The sequence below is a fragment of the Nuphar pumila genome, chromosome 2, assembly GCF_984573655.1.
Source record: "Nuphar pumila chromosome 2, dmNupPumi1.hap1.1, whole genome shotgun sequence".
NCBI lineage: Eukaryota > Viridiplantae > Streptophyta > Magnoliopsida > Nymphaeales > Nymphaeaceae > Nuphar > Nuphar pumila.
This window is the reverse complement of record NC_143250.1, coordinates 31,957,402-31,974,192: the sequence shown is the minus strand read 5'-3', so window position 1 is coordinate 31,974,192 and position 16,791 is coordinate 31,957,402. Positions and strand designations below refer to the sequence as shown.

At 38.8% G+C, this 16,791-nt stretch overlaps 2 protein-coding genes across 4 annotated transcripts; one reads left to right on the top strand and one right to left on the bottom strand.

Annotated features, from left to right (window-relative positions):
* Positions 1-5,859: 5,859 nt before the first annotated feature.
* LOC149845178 (uncharacterized) lies at positions 5,860-12,971 on the bottom strand. 3 transcript variants are annotated; one of them, XM_089995580.1, is made up of 10 exons: positions 12,827-12,971; positions 11,757-11,836; positions 11,397-11,626; positions 9,781-9,898; positions 9,625-9,702; positions 9,414-9,537; positions 8,696-9,318; positions 7,411-7,547; positions 6,496-6,585; positions 5,860-6,148 (listed from the first exon to the last, which is right to left on the bottom strand). In XM_089995580.1, the coding sequence occupies exons 2-10, from the start codon at positions 11,775-11,777 to the stop codon at positions 6,031-6,033; spliced, it is 1,539 nt and encodes a 512-aa protein (XP_089851706.1). In that variant the 5' UTR covers positions 11,778-11,836; positions 12,827-12,971; the 3' UTR covers positions 5,860-6,030. The 3 variants fall into 3 exon arrangements, 2 of the variants coding, with proteins under 2 accessions (XP_089851706.1, XP_089851705.1); XM_089995579.1 differs by lacking the exon at positions 12,827-12,971 and adding an exon at positions 12,003-12,747; XR_016430175.1 differs by lacking the exons at positions 5,860-6,148; positions 6,496-6,585; positions 12,827-12,971 and adding exons at positions 8,155-8,318; positions 12,003-12,748 and having other exon boundaries at positions 7,415-7,547.
* Positions 12,972-16,028: 3,057 nt separating this feature from the next.
* On the top strand, positions 16,029-16,673 carry LOC149845177 (uncharacterized). Its single transcript, XM_089987114.1, has one exon. It carries the CDS (start codon positions 16,029-16,031, stop codon positions 16,671-16,673), a length of 645 nt encoding a protein of 214 aa, XP_089843240.1.
* Positions 16,674-16,791: the final 118 nt, after the last annotated feature.

Genomic DNA, 16,791 nt, shown 5'->3' with positions numbered 1-16,791 from the left:
AAATAATTTCAGTGGCCAACAACAGACTCGAACAATCAAGAAATTGCTTTCAGCAAAAGGTTTAATGATCTTCAGCATTGTCGCGAGTTTTTGAAAGATCGTGTGATAAAGAATAATTATAAAGCACAATTTTTAAAGAGCTGCAATAACAAAGTCATTGTTGTTTACATGAGGAAGAACTCACATATGATGGTTGATTGCCTCTAGAAGATCCATTGCACAAAGGTATGCGGAGTAGGGTTCTTTCAAGTAAAGAAGTATCAAAGCGAGCATACATGTGGTAGATCACTAGGCAACTTTGTAGTGGAAAAAATGCCTTCCAAGTAGATTTTAGGTGTTATTCATAAATGCATACATGATAACTCAAAAATAACTCCAACAAAATTCATGAATGACATCAATCGCGAGGAATGCGTGAAAGTTACTTACAAACAAGCATGACATTGACGAGAACAGACTAAGAAGGCGCTATATGGTTCGTTTGAAGAGTCTTTCAAGTTGCTTTCTGCCTATTTGGATCATTTGATGAAGACTAACAAAAGATCACTAGGGTACATTCAGACCGATCAGAAAGATTAATTTGAGTACATGTTCTTATTCTTCCATCCAAGCATCAATGAGTTTTTGAAAGGATATCCTTCAGTTCTTATGGTAGATGGCACATTCCAAAAAGAAATATATGCAGGTATATTGTTGTCGGCCCACAATATTAATCATTGTAGTGAGATGTATCTGATACTATTTGCAGTTGTTGATAAGGAGTTCAATGAGTCATGGGCATAGTTTTTAGAGCGTCTAAATCACAAAGTCATACACTTTAACAAGTTTTTAAGAAAATGTATCAAGTCCAATTCATATACTTTGGCCTCGCAACCACATCGACATTTTTTTCCTCCTCCATGCCTTTATAGGGGCACCAGTTTACCTACATTTTCATGGTCAGGCCTATATATATATATATAAACAATACTTATGTCTGTTGTGGCCAGCCTACACATCGATGCCACGCATTCGATGCGTCTCATTTGAGGACCCATCAATCTTCGGTCATGACCCTCTTCGCTGCAAGATCGACTCCACATTGAGCACATAAAAATTCATGGACAAAGTCACACATCTGGGTTCTTGCAATGAATATGTGCTCCCATAACCCAACCTATAAGGATTACAATGATTAAAAAGGATTAATACACAATATCTATCTATAAATCAAAACTTTAGGATTAATATACAGTATGCAAGTATACTATAATGTTAAATAATGTATGAGTATAAATCAAAAGATTAGGTACAATGAAGGAATAAATACCTCTAACAATAACAACATTACGACAATATTTTTTCTTCTACTTCTCGCTCTACTCAAACTTACATACAGGTGTGCAAGTGAGGTTGTTCCTCATGCGCATTGATCGACACGATATAGGTTTTGCAAAAGTTTGATATATAATGCATGGACCAACTTTTCATCAGTGTCAACGAATAAACATGAGGCAAAGAAATAGAGCAAGAATGTCCTCACCTCCTTGTCCACCCTACTACCGCCCTTCCTTCAAACACATGGTAGCTTCACCTTTATCCTCCTTGCCTTACTTGGGTCATAGTGGCTCCTAAGCCATGAAAATTTGATCATTTCGCCTTTAAACGCATCATCCTTTGCTTGTAAGTAAAGATCACACAAGTGCTTGAAATCTCTCCACCGTTATCCACTCACTGGCTCCCTATGGTACTTTAGTTCGATGATTTGTGTCATGTCCTCTAACGTGATGGTCATCTTAAGATCTCCAAACTGGAATGTGTTGGTTGTGGGATTCCAACTGCATAATGGCCTCTATAAGGGGGTGACTGATGTTTCATGGTGTAACCTCCAAGAATTTGTAAAAATGCATCTGATCCAGCAACTTTTTTGCTTCCTCCATTAGTGTTATGAACTAATGGTGTGCTTGGTTCCAATAGAACCGGTACTTATGGGATGTTGGCACTTCTAAATTAATTGGTTGCAAATTTTGCAATTAAAATTAATTTTTCTAGAATCAGTGAAATTAATTATTGAATTACACACACATACAAATATGTATTTTTATATGTTTTACACATAATAACAAACTAATAAATTACATCAATAAATAATAGCAACATTAAACTAATAACAGTTAAATGTATATATGTGGCAATTTAAATAATGATTGAATATAAAATTGACAATGATTACAAAATAACAAATGAAAAAAATACATGTCAATGAGCACCAGACCTTCCCCACTGCAATCTCTTCCTCGGAGCTTGCACTTTCTCCTCCGTGATATCAACCTTAAACTTCTGAAGAGGGTTCAGATTAACCTCAGTCTTAGGGTTCACATTCGATACAGCTACATGACCCTCACTCACATCCACTTCCTGAGGAGGGTCCACATTAACCTTAGTCCCTTAGTGAGGTACTTCCTTCACCCTCTCTATCTTCATCTCGCCACTTCCACTGCCACTGTAGGTGATCACATCTCCAGCTTTATCTATTCGGGCATTGAGGTTAGCAACAATCTCAGTGCAAGCCAATGGGTCACCATTTCCCTCCTTATATGCTTTTCAGATGGGAGACAAGAATGTGACCACAAACTGACCAACCTTTTCTGCACATGCTATCTTAGATATGGGTCACTTTGAAATTTGTATTTGTTTTTTCACCTTGTTGTTTGAGCACAACTTTTTGTATTTATCAAGGGTGCATTTTTTGTAGAAAATGTCGAACACTCACATTTTTTGCTTTGGATGTTGCCCCCTTTCTATCCACTTGTGAATAGTAAGTCATGCATGCAAATGATCAGGATGACCCAGTTCATAATTTTTCATTGGATTTTATTGTTGTACTCCAATATTAGAAGATGATGTGGGTGTGGACCCCTTAGACATAGGCTTCTCAGTGGTCATATTATATTAAACAAATTCAAAAAAATTTATAATAACAAGACAGGGAATATTGAAAGGCATTGCAAAAAACAAACAAACTAATTGCGAGGATGAGCAAATCCCCTAATAAAACAGTGTTCTAACGACATGCTTATAATACAAACTACGCAATGCATAAACAAACAAAGAACCAAAGGTGATCAGGTTGGGGATCATTAGTCAGAGAACACTGTTTGATTGAGCAGTTAAGAATGTCGTTAAAGATGTGCTTACAAAAAAAAAAGTCATTGATGGTTTATTCGTGATGAAGTGCCGCCTATGAATAGTCATTGAAGGAAAGAACGTTGGGGACCACAAAGAACCTTAGTTTATGTGAAAATAGCCCTGGGATGCATACAATGAGTTTATATATGATTTATGAACTCCGCAAAAAATAAGAAATACCACATATATGTTATAAATTCATAATTATTTAAGTAGGATATTTGCAATGTTGTGACATTCATTTCAAATTTAAATGGAGCTTCACACATATGTTTATGTGAATTCATGAAGTATATGCGAATAAGTAGGATATTTGCGAAGTTTGGGGTTAATTTTCACAAAAGTATTTATGTGAATTCGTGAAGTATATCCGAATAAGTAAGACATTTATGATTTTAGTAGTTTCAGTCTAACCGAATGTGCGCAAATATATTTATGCGAATACATATGATATTTGCTATTTTAGTGGTTTCAGTTTCACCAAATGTTCGCAAATAAATTTATCCGAGTTCGTGAGGTCAGCATAAGAAAATGTGTTATTCGAGATTTAAGTGACAGTTTGCACTAGGGGACGAGCAGTACAATTTTATCTCAATAACTCGTCAATTAGCAATTGCAAAGGGTAAAAAGGTCCTAACAAGGTCAGGTATTTGCACTTTTGGCATATGAAAAATAGCAAAAAATATAGGGTTTTAGAAAAATGTATCAAATTAGCCGTACAGTTATTTTTTTAAAATAAAAAGTAAAAATAAAATAAAATAAAATAAAATTACTAAGTTCTATAACGAATAATCGTGCAGTTAAGTACAGGGGTCGAACCATCAAGAACAATAGTAGAACCGTCTCTCTCTCTCTCTCTCTCTCTCTCTCTCTCTGGGTCTTGGGTTCCACTCGGGCCTACCCGGCAACTTGCCCACGGCCTAGCGGTGGGTACAAGGCGGGACTCTATTACCCAAGCTCAAAAGAACTCGGGCCAAGCCCAATCCGACAAGAGCTGGGTCAAGCTCTGGTCGGCCCTAAACTTCATTCAAGCATGTCGGGTCCTTATGAGGTCCAAATTAGGCCCGGCAGCCCCAACCCGATGTCCTTCCCTACCTATATAGTCTATACACCTTGTGAAAATTATTTTTATAACATTAAATATGCAAAAGAAATATCAATGTGGCATCGTTTGAATCTCTGTCACATACACTTCTTTGGGTGAAGTGTTAGGTGACATGATACGACAAGATATACGGACACACTATGTTATACGCTATCAAATGTGTGATCATTATCTTATTTTTTTAATAATTAAAAAAAATTAAGAGTGCCTCTAAAAGTTTGGCTTCAGTTCAGCCCATCAGCGGAATCTTGTGAGATGCTTCAATTGGTGTTTGTTCGGTGGGGGTTCCTCCCATTTTTCTTGGCTTCGCCCATTATTTCTTTTCCCTTATGCATTGCCCTCTTTTTTCTTTTCGGTTGATCCCTCTTCAACTTATAACTAATTTTTCCTGTCTTCTTGTCAAAAAAAAAAATATATATATATATATATACGTTTTTCAAAGTACAAAATATTTTTTATTAGTTTGTCAAGAAAAGCTCAGGTTGCCCAACCTTTAATGCAGGGGACCATAACCAAGTAGGTCAGACTTTGGTTGGATTCGCGTTGAGAGAGAGAGAGAGAGAGAGGTGAAAGTGTGTTCAAGGCAGGGCCAGGCAACGGTCAAGCCTGGCACGATCCGTTCTCAACTGGGTTAGGTTAGGCCACCTTGTCTATTGGCCGCTGTCTCTATTTGAACGAGTTGGACCTGGGCTGCAACCTTGACCTAGGCTCTGTGCAGATTAGATAATCTGAGCGATGGCCAGCTGCTTACTTACGCCATGCTACTGAATAAGATGGTTCGTTTTTCTGTCATATACAAGCGGTATAAAAATATGTACATGTTTGATTTATTTAATACAATACATGACCAAAAAAGCCGAGCCCAAACTCCATGACCCAGTAGATGAGAGAGGATCAGGTCCAGCGCCTTGGACAGAAAAACTGTCCAAGGCACCAAGATGCCATTTATCATGAAAATGAACGGAACCCAAAATCTAGTAGGCCCTCATAAATTGGAAAAGACCATATATCATCTATCAGACTCTCACCCACATTGGATTTAGAGGTGCTACTAATCGGGATGCAATTTTATAAAAGCAAGGTCGTTCGAGTTCCTTACCTTGGTGTTCGATTTGTTAAGATATTTGATATTCTTAAGCAGGGACAAAAACCATAATCTTGCTTGTGCAACCAATAACACATTTCATTGTCCTGGATCATGCCTCTATCTAAAAGATTGGTATTCATCATAAATGTGAAATTCGTGAAGAGCATGTTTGAATTCATGGAATCAGGTGGAATGCATCCAGTTTCATCAAAATTCTTATATCCAAAACAGGGGAAAAGAGGATTCTAATGTGAAAAATCCAAACACCTCAAAAGGTTCCATTCTCAACGTAACCCATATGCAAAGAGAGTTAGAAAGAGGCAAAGAAATTTAAGTCTGGGTTATCAAGGAGAAGATACAACATAAAACCAGTATCTCTTTATATAATTCCGACTACCTTCTCCCAAACAGGCAGGAACTTCCGAGATGTCAATGGAGTGAACAATCTTGAAGTTTCACATGGTCACTAAGGGTGATGGAGACGTGAACAAAAGATGCATCACTAAATATTTCTCATTCATGGCTCAACGAAAAGTTGACAAGCTTAAATGAAATAATCAGATAATAAATATGTAATTGGAATGAAGGTAACTCTAACTGATGCATCACTCTCCTCTAAGGTTATAAGAAAACAAGCAAGATGTTAAGATGAACCCCGTTCTGTACAAGACTACCTTTGACTATTCTTGAGCTTGAGCCTCTTTGCCTCTCTCCTCTGCCGCCCTCTCCTCTCTTCCTCCTCAATGAGGGCAAGTTCCCTCTCATCTTCCTCCTTCGCAATCCTTGCACTATAGAAGCAAAAGAAGAAACACATAAATTAATCTGCTGGAGAAATCTATTCAAACACATTCAATACATGCTTATATTGAAAATTGCAGGATTCAGCAGAGAAAACTAAAGATTCTGTATAAATTCTTTCGGCAAGATTGCAAAGTCCAGTCTTTGATAGAAGGTTTCATAACAATTCAGAATAACCAAGAATCATCAAAGCCCTTATATCAATAAAGTTCTACCTGGGGCAGGATATTTTGTAGCTTCAAATATTAGGAAACCTCAAGCTAACAGGATCACAGACATGGCTATGAATTTCAATTAATACGTGAACCAGTGCAACTGCCTCAAAATAATCTGTTACCTTCTCCTTTCTTCTGCTTGAATGCGGTTAAAATCAACCTCCATGTCACTATCATCATCATCCATCCCACTGTATTTTTTAGGATCATACCTGTACATGATAAGTGATAATAACAAACGTAAGAAGTCATAAAAAGGCATGGTAAACCAAATAACCAACTCTTAGCAACCAATTCCTGAGTTGCAAATTTATAGGGCAGTCCAGACATTGTGGGCCCACCCTGACCCAATGAAAGATCTTTTATGTGCCCCCCCACCCCACCCCACCCGTCTCTCTCTCTCTCTCTCTCTCTCTCTCTCTCTCTCTCTCTCTCTCTCTCTCTCTCTCTCTCTCTCTCTCTCTCTCTCTCTCTCAACCCAAAAATCCCCACAATGGAGGATTTTTTAGAGCTGGTAAACAGGCTGAGATTGAACTGTTCAAGCTTGGCTCTTTAAGGCTACACCCATGCTCTTTGCGAGTCAATCATGAGCTGGCTCGTCTTCTAAAAAAAATGTTTTAGATCTTTGCGTATTTTTTAAATCTTGATAATATATAAAAAATATGTTTAATCCATGCACAAAACATACACAATATGCATTATATATAATATATGTATAAATATATAACATACAAGTATATATAAATATATAGTATGTAAAATGATCTATACGAGTCAAACCAATCGAGCTTGCCATGTTCGTGCTCGACTCATTTACACAAATGAGCTAGCTAATAGCTTGGCTCGCTAAGCTCAATTTCTAAGTCGAGCCATAGAGTTTGTGCCCACCCTAGTTCAGATTCCTGGCTCCGCCCCTGGTCCAGACTATGAATGCCAAAGTTCCAGGACATGTCCACCTTTTGATGAAAGCAACTAGCTTAACCAAACTTCAGACCTACTTTTCAACAAGAATGAATGATACAAAAGGAAACACTCACCGAAACATTTGCCTGATCAAACTGCGGTAATCCTCTCCACCCCCTTCATCTTCATCAGAACACTCATCTGCAGGCCTCTTCTTTGGCCGGTTGCTGCTCATAGACCGTGAAGGAAGTTGTTTTGGAGGCTTCACATTCTAAAATGAAAAATTACAATGAGTGAGTGAGAGAGAGAGAGAGAGAGCAAATGATAAAAGAACAAGTCAAAAAGATCCACATATGGAAGGCAATCAAATGCCCACCTAGTACATGCCTAGGGATGTCAACGGGTCGGATTGAGGTCAGATCTAGGCATTACCGAATCCGACTTAAATGGATCTGACCTGATCAGATTCGGATTCAGATTTGGAGTCGGATGGAAAAAGCGAAGCCAGATCCAACTAGCTTAAAACCCGAAATTTATGCTTAATCGGATTTGAATTTTAGTCGGATTCAGTTTTTAATAGAATTCAGATTTGGTTTTCAATGCAAAACTCAATACAGAACCAGACTCCGGTTTTTAAACAGATCGGGATTTGGCTACCGAATCCAACTAATCAGATTCGGATTTGGGTAGGATATTGGGTTACATCTGACCCGTTGGCATCCCTATACATGCCCATTTGCATGCTGATTCCAATTCCTGCAATATGCAATATAAACTTTGCCACTACAGAGCCATGGCGGAAAGAGGTGAGATAATTTTCTTCTCCCATATGCAAAGTTGTCACCGACTTTTTCCCTACAATCGTACCCTATACATACCCCTTGAGAGTTCAAAAATGATAACCCCCACAGTGTTTGTTTCGACCATTGGAGATTAATCCAAAGTTTCCAGGAAAGAAAGCAGAATCGAAAAGCAATGATGGAAGCAAGAACTTTTCAAGTCCATGTGAAGTGGGACAAAAACTGAATTAAGAAGTGAACCACTGCAATGGACAATATGAAGTGTGTGAAAAGCATGTTTGAAAATGCAGAAAGTGTATTAAACGCATGAAGTATGCTTCCTGTGGTGCACCAGAGGCAAGAGAACCGTGACTCATGATTCTAATCTAAAGTATGGTTCCCAACTAGGAGTGGCATTTTCAGTAGCCCTAGATTAATCATAGACATCATCACTATATTCCCTTGCAGCCAAAAGCAAATTTGAGGTAGCCAATGAAACATTTCTGCAAACTCAAAAAGATAAAGAAGAAAAAGATGGAACATTGACTGCCATTAAATATAAACTACTAGGTAAAAGACGCAGACCCAAAATTGTGCAGATTGGCTTGTCTGTGTCTGTATATCAGAGAGAGAGAGAGACCTGTTGTTTTACAGCAGGTGGGCGTTGAGATGTTACTGCAGGTGGGCGTTGAGATGTTACTGCAGATGGCCGTTGAGATGTTACTGCAGGTGGGCGTTGAAATGTTACTGCAGATGGCCGTTGAGATGTTACTGTGGGTGGTCGTTGAGATGCCACTTTAGCAGATGTAGATGTCAGTCGTTCAGACATTGTTTTAGCAATTAGCCTCTCAGCCTTCTGGTGTGGCCTTCCCTGCTCTATGTGCCGCTTTTGGACCAGTGTTTGTTGCCTTGCCAAGGGCGTCTTTGGTGCACCAACAGAAGGGTTACATTTTTTATTAGCATGGGCAGATTTCTTCTGATCCGATGTAGCACCATGTGACTTCTGAACTGGCAGTGACTTCTGATCTGGCACTTTTGTTCCAACAGGCCGGCCAGGTCCAGCACTTGTATTACTATCGAGAAGTTTCCTAGGTTCGCCTGAGGGTTTAAGCTTGTTTGGAGGAGCCCCTTTTTGTACCCCAACCTTATGTAGCGGCCTCCCAGCTGAAACAGTTTTATCTTTATCATGAACAGCATTCGACAGGTTTGCAGGCTTGCTCACTGATGGCTTTCCGTTTGCAGTCACTTGCCTTGGCCGAGCATCTTAGACATCAGAGTGACCTGCATAAGTCCTCCCCGTGACAATATAAGAAAGCATAAACCCAAACATAGTGAACATAAGGGCACCATTGACACACCAGAAGTAGGGACGACTTTCTGTTGAGGGGGAGTCTCCTTTACAGGGGCAGGAATTTCTGCATCTCCTGACAACAAAAATGAATAATCTCTGGCTTCTTTAAGTTTCTGTATTTTCAACTTTACCTGCAAGGATACAGTGATTCATTTTGATGTGAAATTTACATCTTGTCATAGATAATTGGAAGGAACAGTTATTTGTCGCCCTCATACCTTGTCAACAACCTTCACTGGCCGCTTACTTTCAGTAGACCTTGTATTTGCATTTGGAGTGGTAATGACATTCTTGTTCTGCGGTTGCGAGCATTCATAAGGTGAGTCAGCAGGAGACAAACATGCAACAAAGCCAGCAGGTTCACATGCTCATACCTGTGAAGCAGCCTTTGGTCCAGTGGCTGTAATATGTCGTAAGTCCAGCATTGCACGACTTTCTTCAATCACCCTTTTTGCAATAACAGGCTGAGAAGGTCCAAAAAAAGAACCAAAGCTGCAGAATACAGTACTTATCATTTTGGAATTTGGAACATGTTCACTACAAATATTCCATTAATTTGAAAACGACTAGAAATAAACCAATACTTAGAGGCATCATGACAACAGCTCTATGACATGCTGCAGGTATACAAGGACATGCAATCATTAAAAATCGAAGTACTGAACATACATTTCACCAAATTACAAAAGTTCTCCATTCTTCTCTATGTCAAGCTCAGACATTCAGGAAGTACCTAATGCATATGAAGCCAAACTGTTTGTCGTTAGGATGCTATCTTAGGCTGTCACATGGATACGGCTCCAGACACAGAGATAAAGCCATTCTGGCAAAGTTTTCCATTAAGAATATAATAGAGGATATGGTACAGGAGTAAAAATAGAGCATTTACGTGACCTAGACTTTCAGAACTCCATCGAACTGCAGAGGCAAGACTTGAACTCAGGAGTTGCAACCATCTGAATATCATGGCCCAAGCAAGTCTTGGCAAGTGAACAAAAGGAAAAAAACAACTGCTAGAACCATCTCAAGTTAGAAGAGAATAAGCCTAGCAAACCCGTGGAAAGGCTAACAAAATCTTGGCCTTTTGTCCTCAACATGGACAGTTGCACAACAAGAGTAAGACGTGTCGAGCAGGATGTATTCAAGAATGCAGACTTGAAATAACTGAAAATACTTGATAACACATGACAAGACTTTATGAACTTTATCTAGTGCAAGACTTACTCCACTTGATATATTAAATCTACAAGTCTTACCAACACTTTCAATAACCATAGATCTAGACTCACTTGACGAACACCCTAGTCAGCTAAATTCAGCAATGCCTGAACTCTCCATAATCTCCATTCAACGTATGATACTGGACAACTGACACAAATCAGATGATCAGCAACTTCTTGAAACTAGAGTATGCAAGGAACAAAATCACATTGGCATGGATGACCACCTATTTGGATTAGATGAATGTTGAACACTTTGAATGGTACCATAGATGTAAATCTAGCAGTTACCACAGCAATATGAATACATGATCCATATTAATAGGATTCAGATTTGTTCCTGAGTGCAAGAAATTTCACACAAGCATGCATGCATATGCAAGAACGATACATGTGAAAAAATCCTAGATCTTTTCTTTTTAGTTTTTACATGCACGAACAAAGATGAAGCATGAAAAACAAAAACGAGTTCCCAGAGAATTTAGGTGCATTACAGATCTAAAAGCCCAGTACAACCTAAGCGAACAATGGTAGAGGCATAAATTTAACATGAGGAAAGAAACGTGAAAGAACAAATATGCGTTGTAATTCCATGCATAAAGCCAAGAAAAAATCTACAATGGTTGTATGTAAAGGAACAGCTCAGATACTGGACACAAACAACAATTTGCAAAGATTTTTTATTATTTATAGCAAACTAGTAACTGGGTGGATGGTGATCAGTCCTTCACCAAACAAGCAATCAACTTTTACACACCACATCCTTTTACCTGTCTTTGGCAGGTTCTTTCTTATCCTTGGAAGAGACCACAACCAAGCCTTCCTTTTTCATTTTTTGCCTTTCAATTTCCTTCAGCTTTTGCCTCCTTTCCAAATATTCTAGTTGATCTTTGGTGAGCGGCGGCTCTTCTTCTTCTTCATTATTTTCTTCTTCATATTCAGCTTCTTCCTCCTCTTCATATTGTTCATCATCTTCATATTCGTCCAGATCTCTATCACTCTGCCGCATTACATATCAAATTTGTGAAAAAAGAAAAGGGAATCAATATCAGCTACGATACGCAATACACAACCACAATAAAAATTCAAAAAAAAAAATGTGCTCCATTATAAACTACAAATCTGCTTACATATCTATCGGGACCCCTCATTGCTTTATAACTCTCCGAACTTAATGATCTCAAAGCATGTATAGTGCAGACCCCAATACCTGAATATGTCAAACCAAGCAGAAATATTAACAGAGCATATAATAGCAAAATCAAAACGAAACCAGTGTTGGGAACAATCAAGCGAGACAAAACCGAAAGTCATCCCAACAAAATAAGACGCATTCTACGTTTCTTAAGACCATGCAGATGGCCAATCAGGAAAACCTCTCCAAACCAACGGTTGGTCGTTCAGAAGAACTAATTTGTGCGCCCTGTTCTCCACCAAGAGCACCCCACACATTATTCACTACAAATAATACCACCAGCAAACCAACATCCAGGGGGCAATCCTTCTGAAGGCTTCCTCGGAAGTTCTTTATTATTATTTTTTATATTAATTTCCCCTTAAAATTACTGCAAATGAGCAAATAATAATATATGAAATCATCCATGATTTTCAAAAAAATGGGAAAAATAGAGGCAGTCTAAAACATAATCATATTCTAAAAATTTTGAAAAGAATACATATATCGATCTTCCATCATCATCATCTTCTATCAACCATTCGTTTCATCCACCACCAAAAAATTTCCATCCCCTCATTACTCCCTCCCCTTTCAGATTCATCCAAACACTAATTTCGCCTCATGCATGCGATTAAGGCCGATTGGGGGGGGAGAACATCATCCAACCACAAAAACCCGGATTTCCTTAAATGAAAAAAAGGCACGGCTAACGATTATAGTATTGTTTCCAGCCATAACCTTAATCCCAACCCTAACCCGGACGGGCTCTCTTGGTGGGTAAGGGGGTCTTTGGAAACGATGCGCACAAAAACACCCCCTGCTGTGTTTGGCCATATCCACGCCGGAAACAACAAAGGAATAAAACAGCAAGGCCTTTCCCGGCGAAAAATCCCCAAATTACAGGACAGATCCGGCCAGATCTACATATATTCCTCAATTTCCAGCCTCTACCTGGCCGTTTCCGACGCAGATCGTGCCCACCCTTCCTCCCCAACCACAGGCGCACACACAGAGGGACGGGACCTGCAGATCTCGCCGGCTTCTTGCACCACGCGCAGCCCTCGATACCGCTGGAAAAAACGAGAGAGAGAGAGAGAGAGAGGGTTAGGGCTTGGGAAGGTAAAGTTGACGTGTTGTGGCGTCGACGAAGGGGGGGTCGTGCGTTATCGTACGGTGACGCAGTCGAGCGTCCAGAAGATTCCTCCAAAAACCGAGCTAAGAGAGCCAAAAAGCGTACGTCACAGGAACACGACGAGAAGGACACTTGACACGTTATTATTGTTTGATTTTACCAGTAACAATAGTACACAAAAAGACATGATACGAGAGCAAAGTTTGAGAATCCCCGTGATTAGGGATGGCAGTGGACCCGCGGCCCTGTCTCAAAATTCTGCCTTTCATTTATCTTAGCATGGGCTTTGATTTTAACCTTTCATCTCCGCCTCCATCCCCCTTCCAAACGGGGCGAAGCTTCGTTTCCCTTCTGCCCACTGTCATCCTTAAAGAAGGAGATGAGTGTTCACTAACAAGGATAGAGGACGGGGCAGAGAAAGCATAGGTCCATCCCCGCACAGGTTTTGATTCTAACTTTCACCCTCGCCTCCATCCCCTTACTAATGTCCACCATCCCCAGTCCAAACGGGGCAAGGTGGGGCCCCGTTTCCCTCAGTCCACTGCCATCCCTACCCGTGACATAGAAATAAAAAACTAACACACTCTGCTAAACAAGGTTTTTATTTTTCCTAGTAAGCCGAAGACGAGTTTGGCATGAAACCTAAGAAAGAGCTCATCATTGGAATTTTGGAATCATGTCACCCGCTGTGCCCACCACTGGCCCGTCACTAGGTTGTTCTTGAACATCCTGCATTCCTCAGTGTGATCACCAGTCTCATGGTATCGAAACTAATGAGAGATTAAGGACACATTTGGAGTTTATGTAGGAATGCACTAAGCACAAAGCATTTTTGCAGGCTCCACCATGGCTACGCAAACACTGACCACTCTTTCCCCACACAAAGAGGGACATTTTCAATGTCATCCCTCCCTTCCTTTCTGTTGGTATATGGCCATGATCCATATCTTTCTTGTATCTAATAATCTTGGGTGGGCCGGCTCATGGTTATGAGTTTTGCATACCTTTTCAAAAAGATAATTCAAAATCAAATTTCTGTTTTATAAAACTGTTTTAATAAAGACCATGTCGGGGCATTTCTCTCAATTGCTTAACTGCCAATTCTGGGTAATAGAAAATCCAAGAGTGTATACATGTATGCCCAATACATATACAAAGAGAGATATAGAAGATAATACGAAGCACTCTTGAAGCAAACCTAAAAAACATATACCTTCGTATCTCTCTTCTACTCTCCATCTTCTATCCTTGTAGCTGTTGAGGTGAATCCATGTTATTGCTTGCTTTCTACTGCATCATCAGTGGTATCACAGTCAGGTTCTCTTCAGAAGCTTCCGTGTCAGTGAACCGGTCCTCAGACTGCAATCTAGGTAACCTTCAAACTCTATCTTCTGTTGTTGGTCCTGCGCCAAAGGTGAACTATTTGTCCCATTGAAGCTACATCATCTGCATACAAAAATTGCCGATCACTCGGTAAGTTTAAGGCTTATTGAGAAGTTTTTTTTTTTTACATATGATTGTGTGTAAAGAAACACACACAATTTTTAAAAAGTGTTTTGTTTCTGCCTCTACAAACTAAGGCTTGATATACTCTTATTTGTTGTAGATGCTAGCTTAGTCTAGTATTAGATCTCTGTCGTGAATGTGTGCATGATTAAATCTATTTTTTTATATACCTTTATAAATAAAACACAGTAAGTTTTAAAAAAAAAAAACAAATCAAATAAAACAAAGGGAAGGCAACTTCCTGAGTTCCTAGGTCTTCATTTATTCAGCAGGCTTCTGATCTAGGGTGTAGTGTTTCTTGTTTATTTTCCTATTGTAAATATCTTTGTGCATCTGGTTATAATTTGTCATGTAACAAAGAAAACATAGAGTAAAATTAGAAATCGAAAAAAAAAAGAGAAAACTTTGTTTATTTATTTACTTTCTTTACTGTGACTTATTTGTGCATCTAGTTTGTGTGTTTGTTGTCGAAAACATCCTCTGGTAATACCTAGACTGAGATTAAAAGCAAAGAAAGGAAGAAGAACTGAAACTGGGAGATTGAAAGAAGGGTCGTCATTTTTTTTTTCTCTATTATCTCTGGCTTCTTTCACCCTCTGTAATTGTAATGAGCCCTGTATAGCTATATCAACAAAAAAAAAGAAGGAAACAGAAAAAACAGAAAGGAAGAGAAGAAAAAAGGGGCTTAAGGCAGATTTGGCCATCTATTTTTTCGTTTTCGCTTTTCTTCTTCCAGCAAAAATCAAGGAACATCATCTGCTCTTCAGTGGTCTCCTGTGACTGCCGACTGTGATCAGTGGTTTTAGCCTTACGACAGAGATTTATCCCATCTGAGAATAGCAGCGGCCAGAAACACCCTCTACAGGCGTTGTCATTGGCCCAATAGTCGGTTTTTCTCTCTCTTTTCTCTTCCAATGATATTTCGATCGTTTGAACATTGACTGGTGTTTTTTGCTCCCTGATTTTCTGGTATTACCACTCGACCGCCGATCACTCTGTCAGTCGATCTCCTTAAGCCACGATTCCTTTCTTTTTTTTTCAAAACCCTAAAAAAAATGCAGAGAAGCTTCGTGACCAAGCCTCTAGAGAGAGAGAGAGAAAGTCGCGAAAAATATGAGTATAATCAGAAAACAAAAAAATCAGGTTTTATACCCGTTTTTTAGAAAAATTCAATTTACCCCAAAAATTGTTCATTTTTTTAAAAAGGGGTTCAATTGTGTTTTTATTTAAGCTGACACCTCTTATGTTTTTAGTTTTTGCAAAAAGAGGTTTGCGTCAGAAAATTTCTTATAAAAAACTGAAATTTATAGAGAAATTCCATTTCAATACCACTGAATTTTCAGAATTTAGCATAAAACAAATTATGCTTTTCTTTAAGCCATGATTTTCTTTACCATTCCAAATTAAGGCTTATAAACATTAATTCCTTTTATTGTTTAAATTTGTTCTTTTTGCTTTTAACTGCTCTTTAAGAATTATCGTGCTTAATTATGTATAAATTCTTTGGTTTCTTCAAGCAAAAGCTAATATTATTATTTTTATTTGTTTTGTTAAACTTGTCATAAAAATTATAATATTTAGGAAATGATGAGACAGGTGTATGCATCAGAGCTCGCCAAGACCGATAAGCTAAATGGGACCAACTTTCCCATTTGGAAACACAGGATTCCTTTGGCCTTGACTCTAGAAGGCCTTGAGTATATTCTTCAGAAAACCATGACTCAACTTGGGGAGACTGTCACTAAAGAGAAGAAAGACAAATATGACAAATTGAAAAAGGATGACCTTATGACTAGGATCATCATGTTAACACATATAGATGATGACTTAATTAAAGTCTTTAAGGATTACAAAACTGCAAAGGAAATTATGGATGCCATAGCTGCCAAATATGATACAACATCCAAAGCCCATATCCAATTGCTCATTGAACAATACAACTCATATAGAATGAAGGAGTCTAATAATGTAGTTGATCATGCCAACTGGGTGTTGGTGATGACTAAAGACCTAACCATAGTAGGTAATGTTATACCGGATAGGATGCAAGTATCCACAATTTTGAATAGTTTGCCAGCTTCTTGGAAGATGGTAACCACTGCTCTTAGGCTAAACTCCAAAAGCCTTAACCTGACTGAATTACCCCTTCAGTTGTCCATTGAACAAGAACATGTGGCTAAAGATAAGAAATCTGAGCTGATGGTAGCCCAAGACAAGTCCTCCAGTAGCTGAGTACCCTTTAAAGTTAACCAGTTTAAAAGAAAGGGTAATAAAGATGGCATGTTCAATAGAGGTCCAAATGCACATTTTCGAAGGCCTCAAAAGAACAACGACTCTCAAGTGAAGTGTT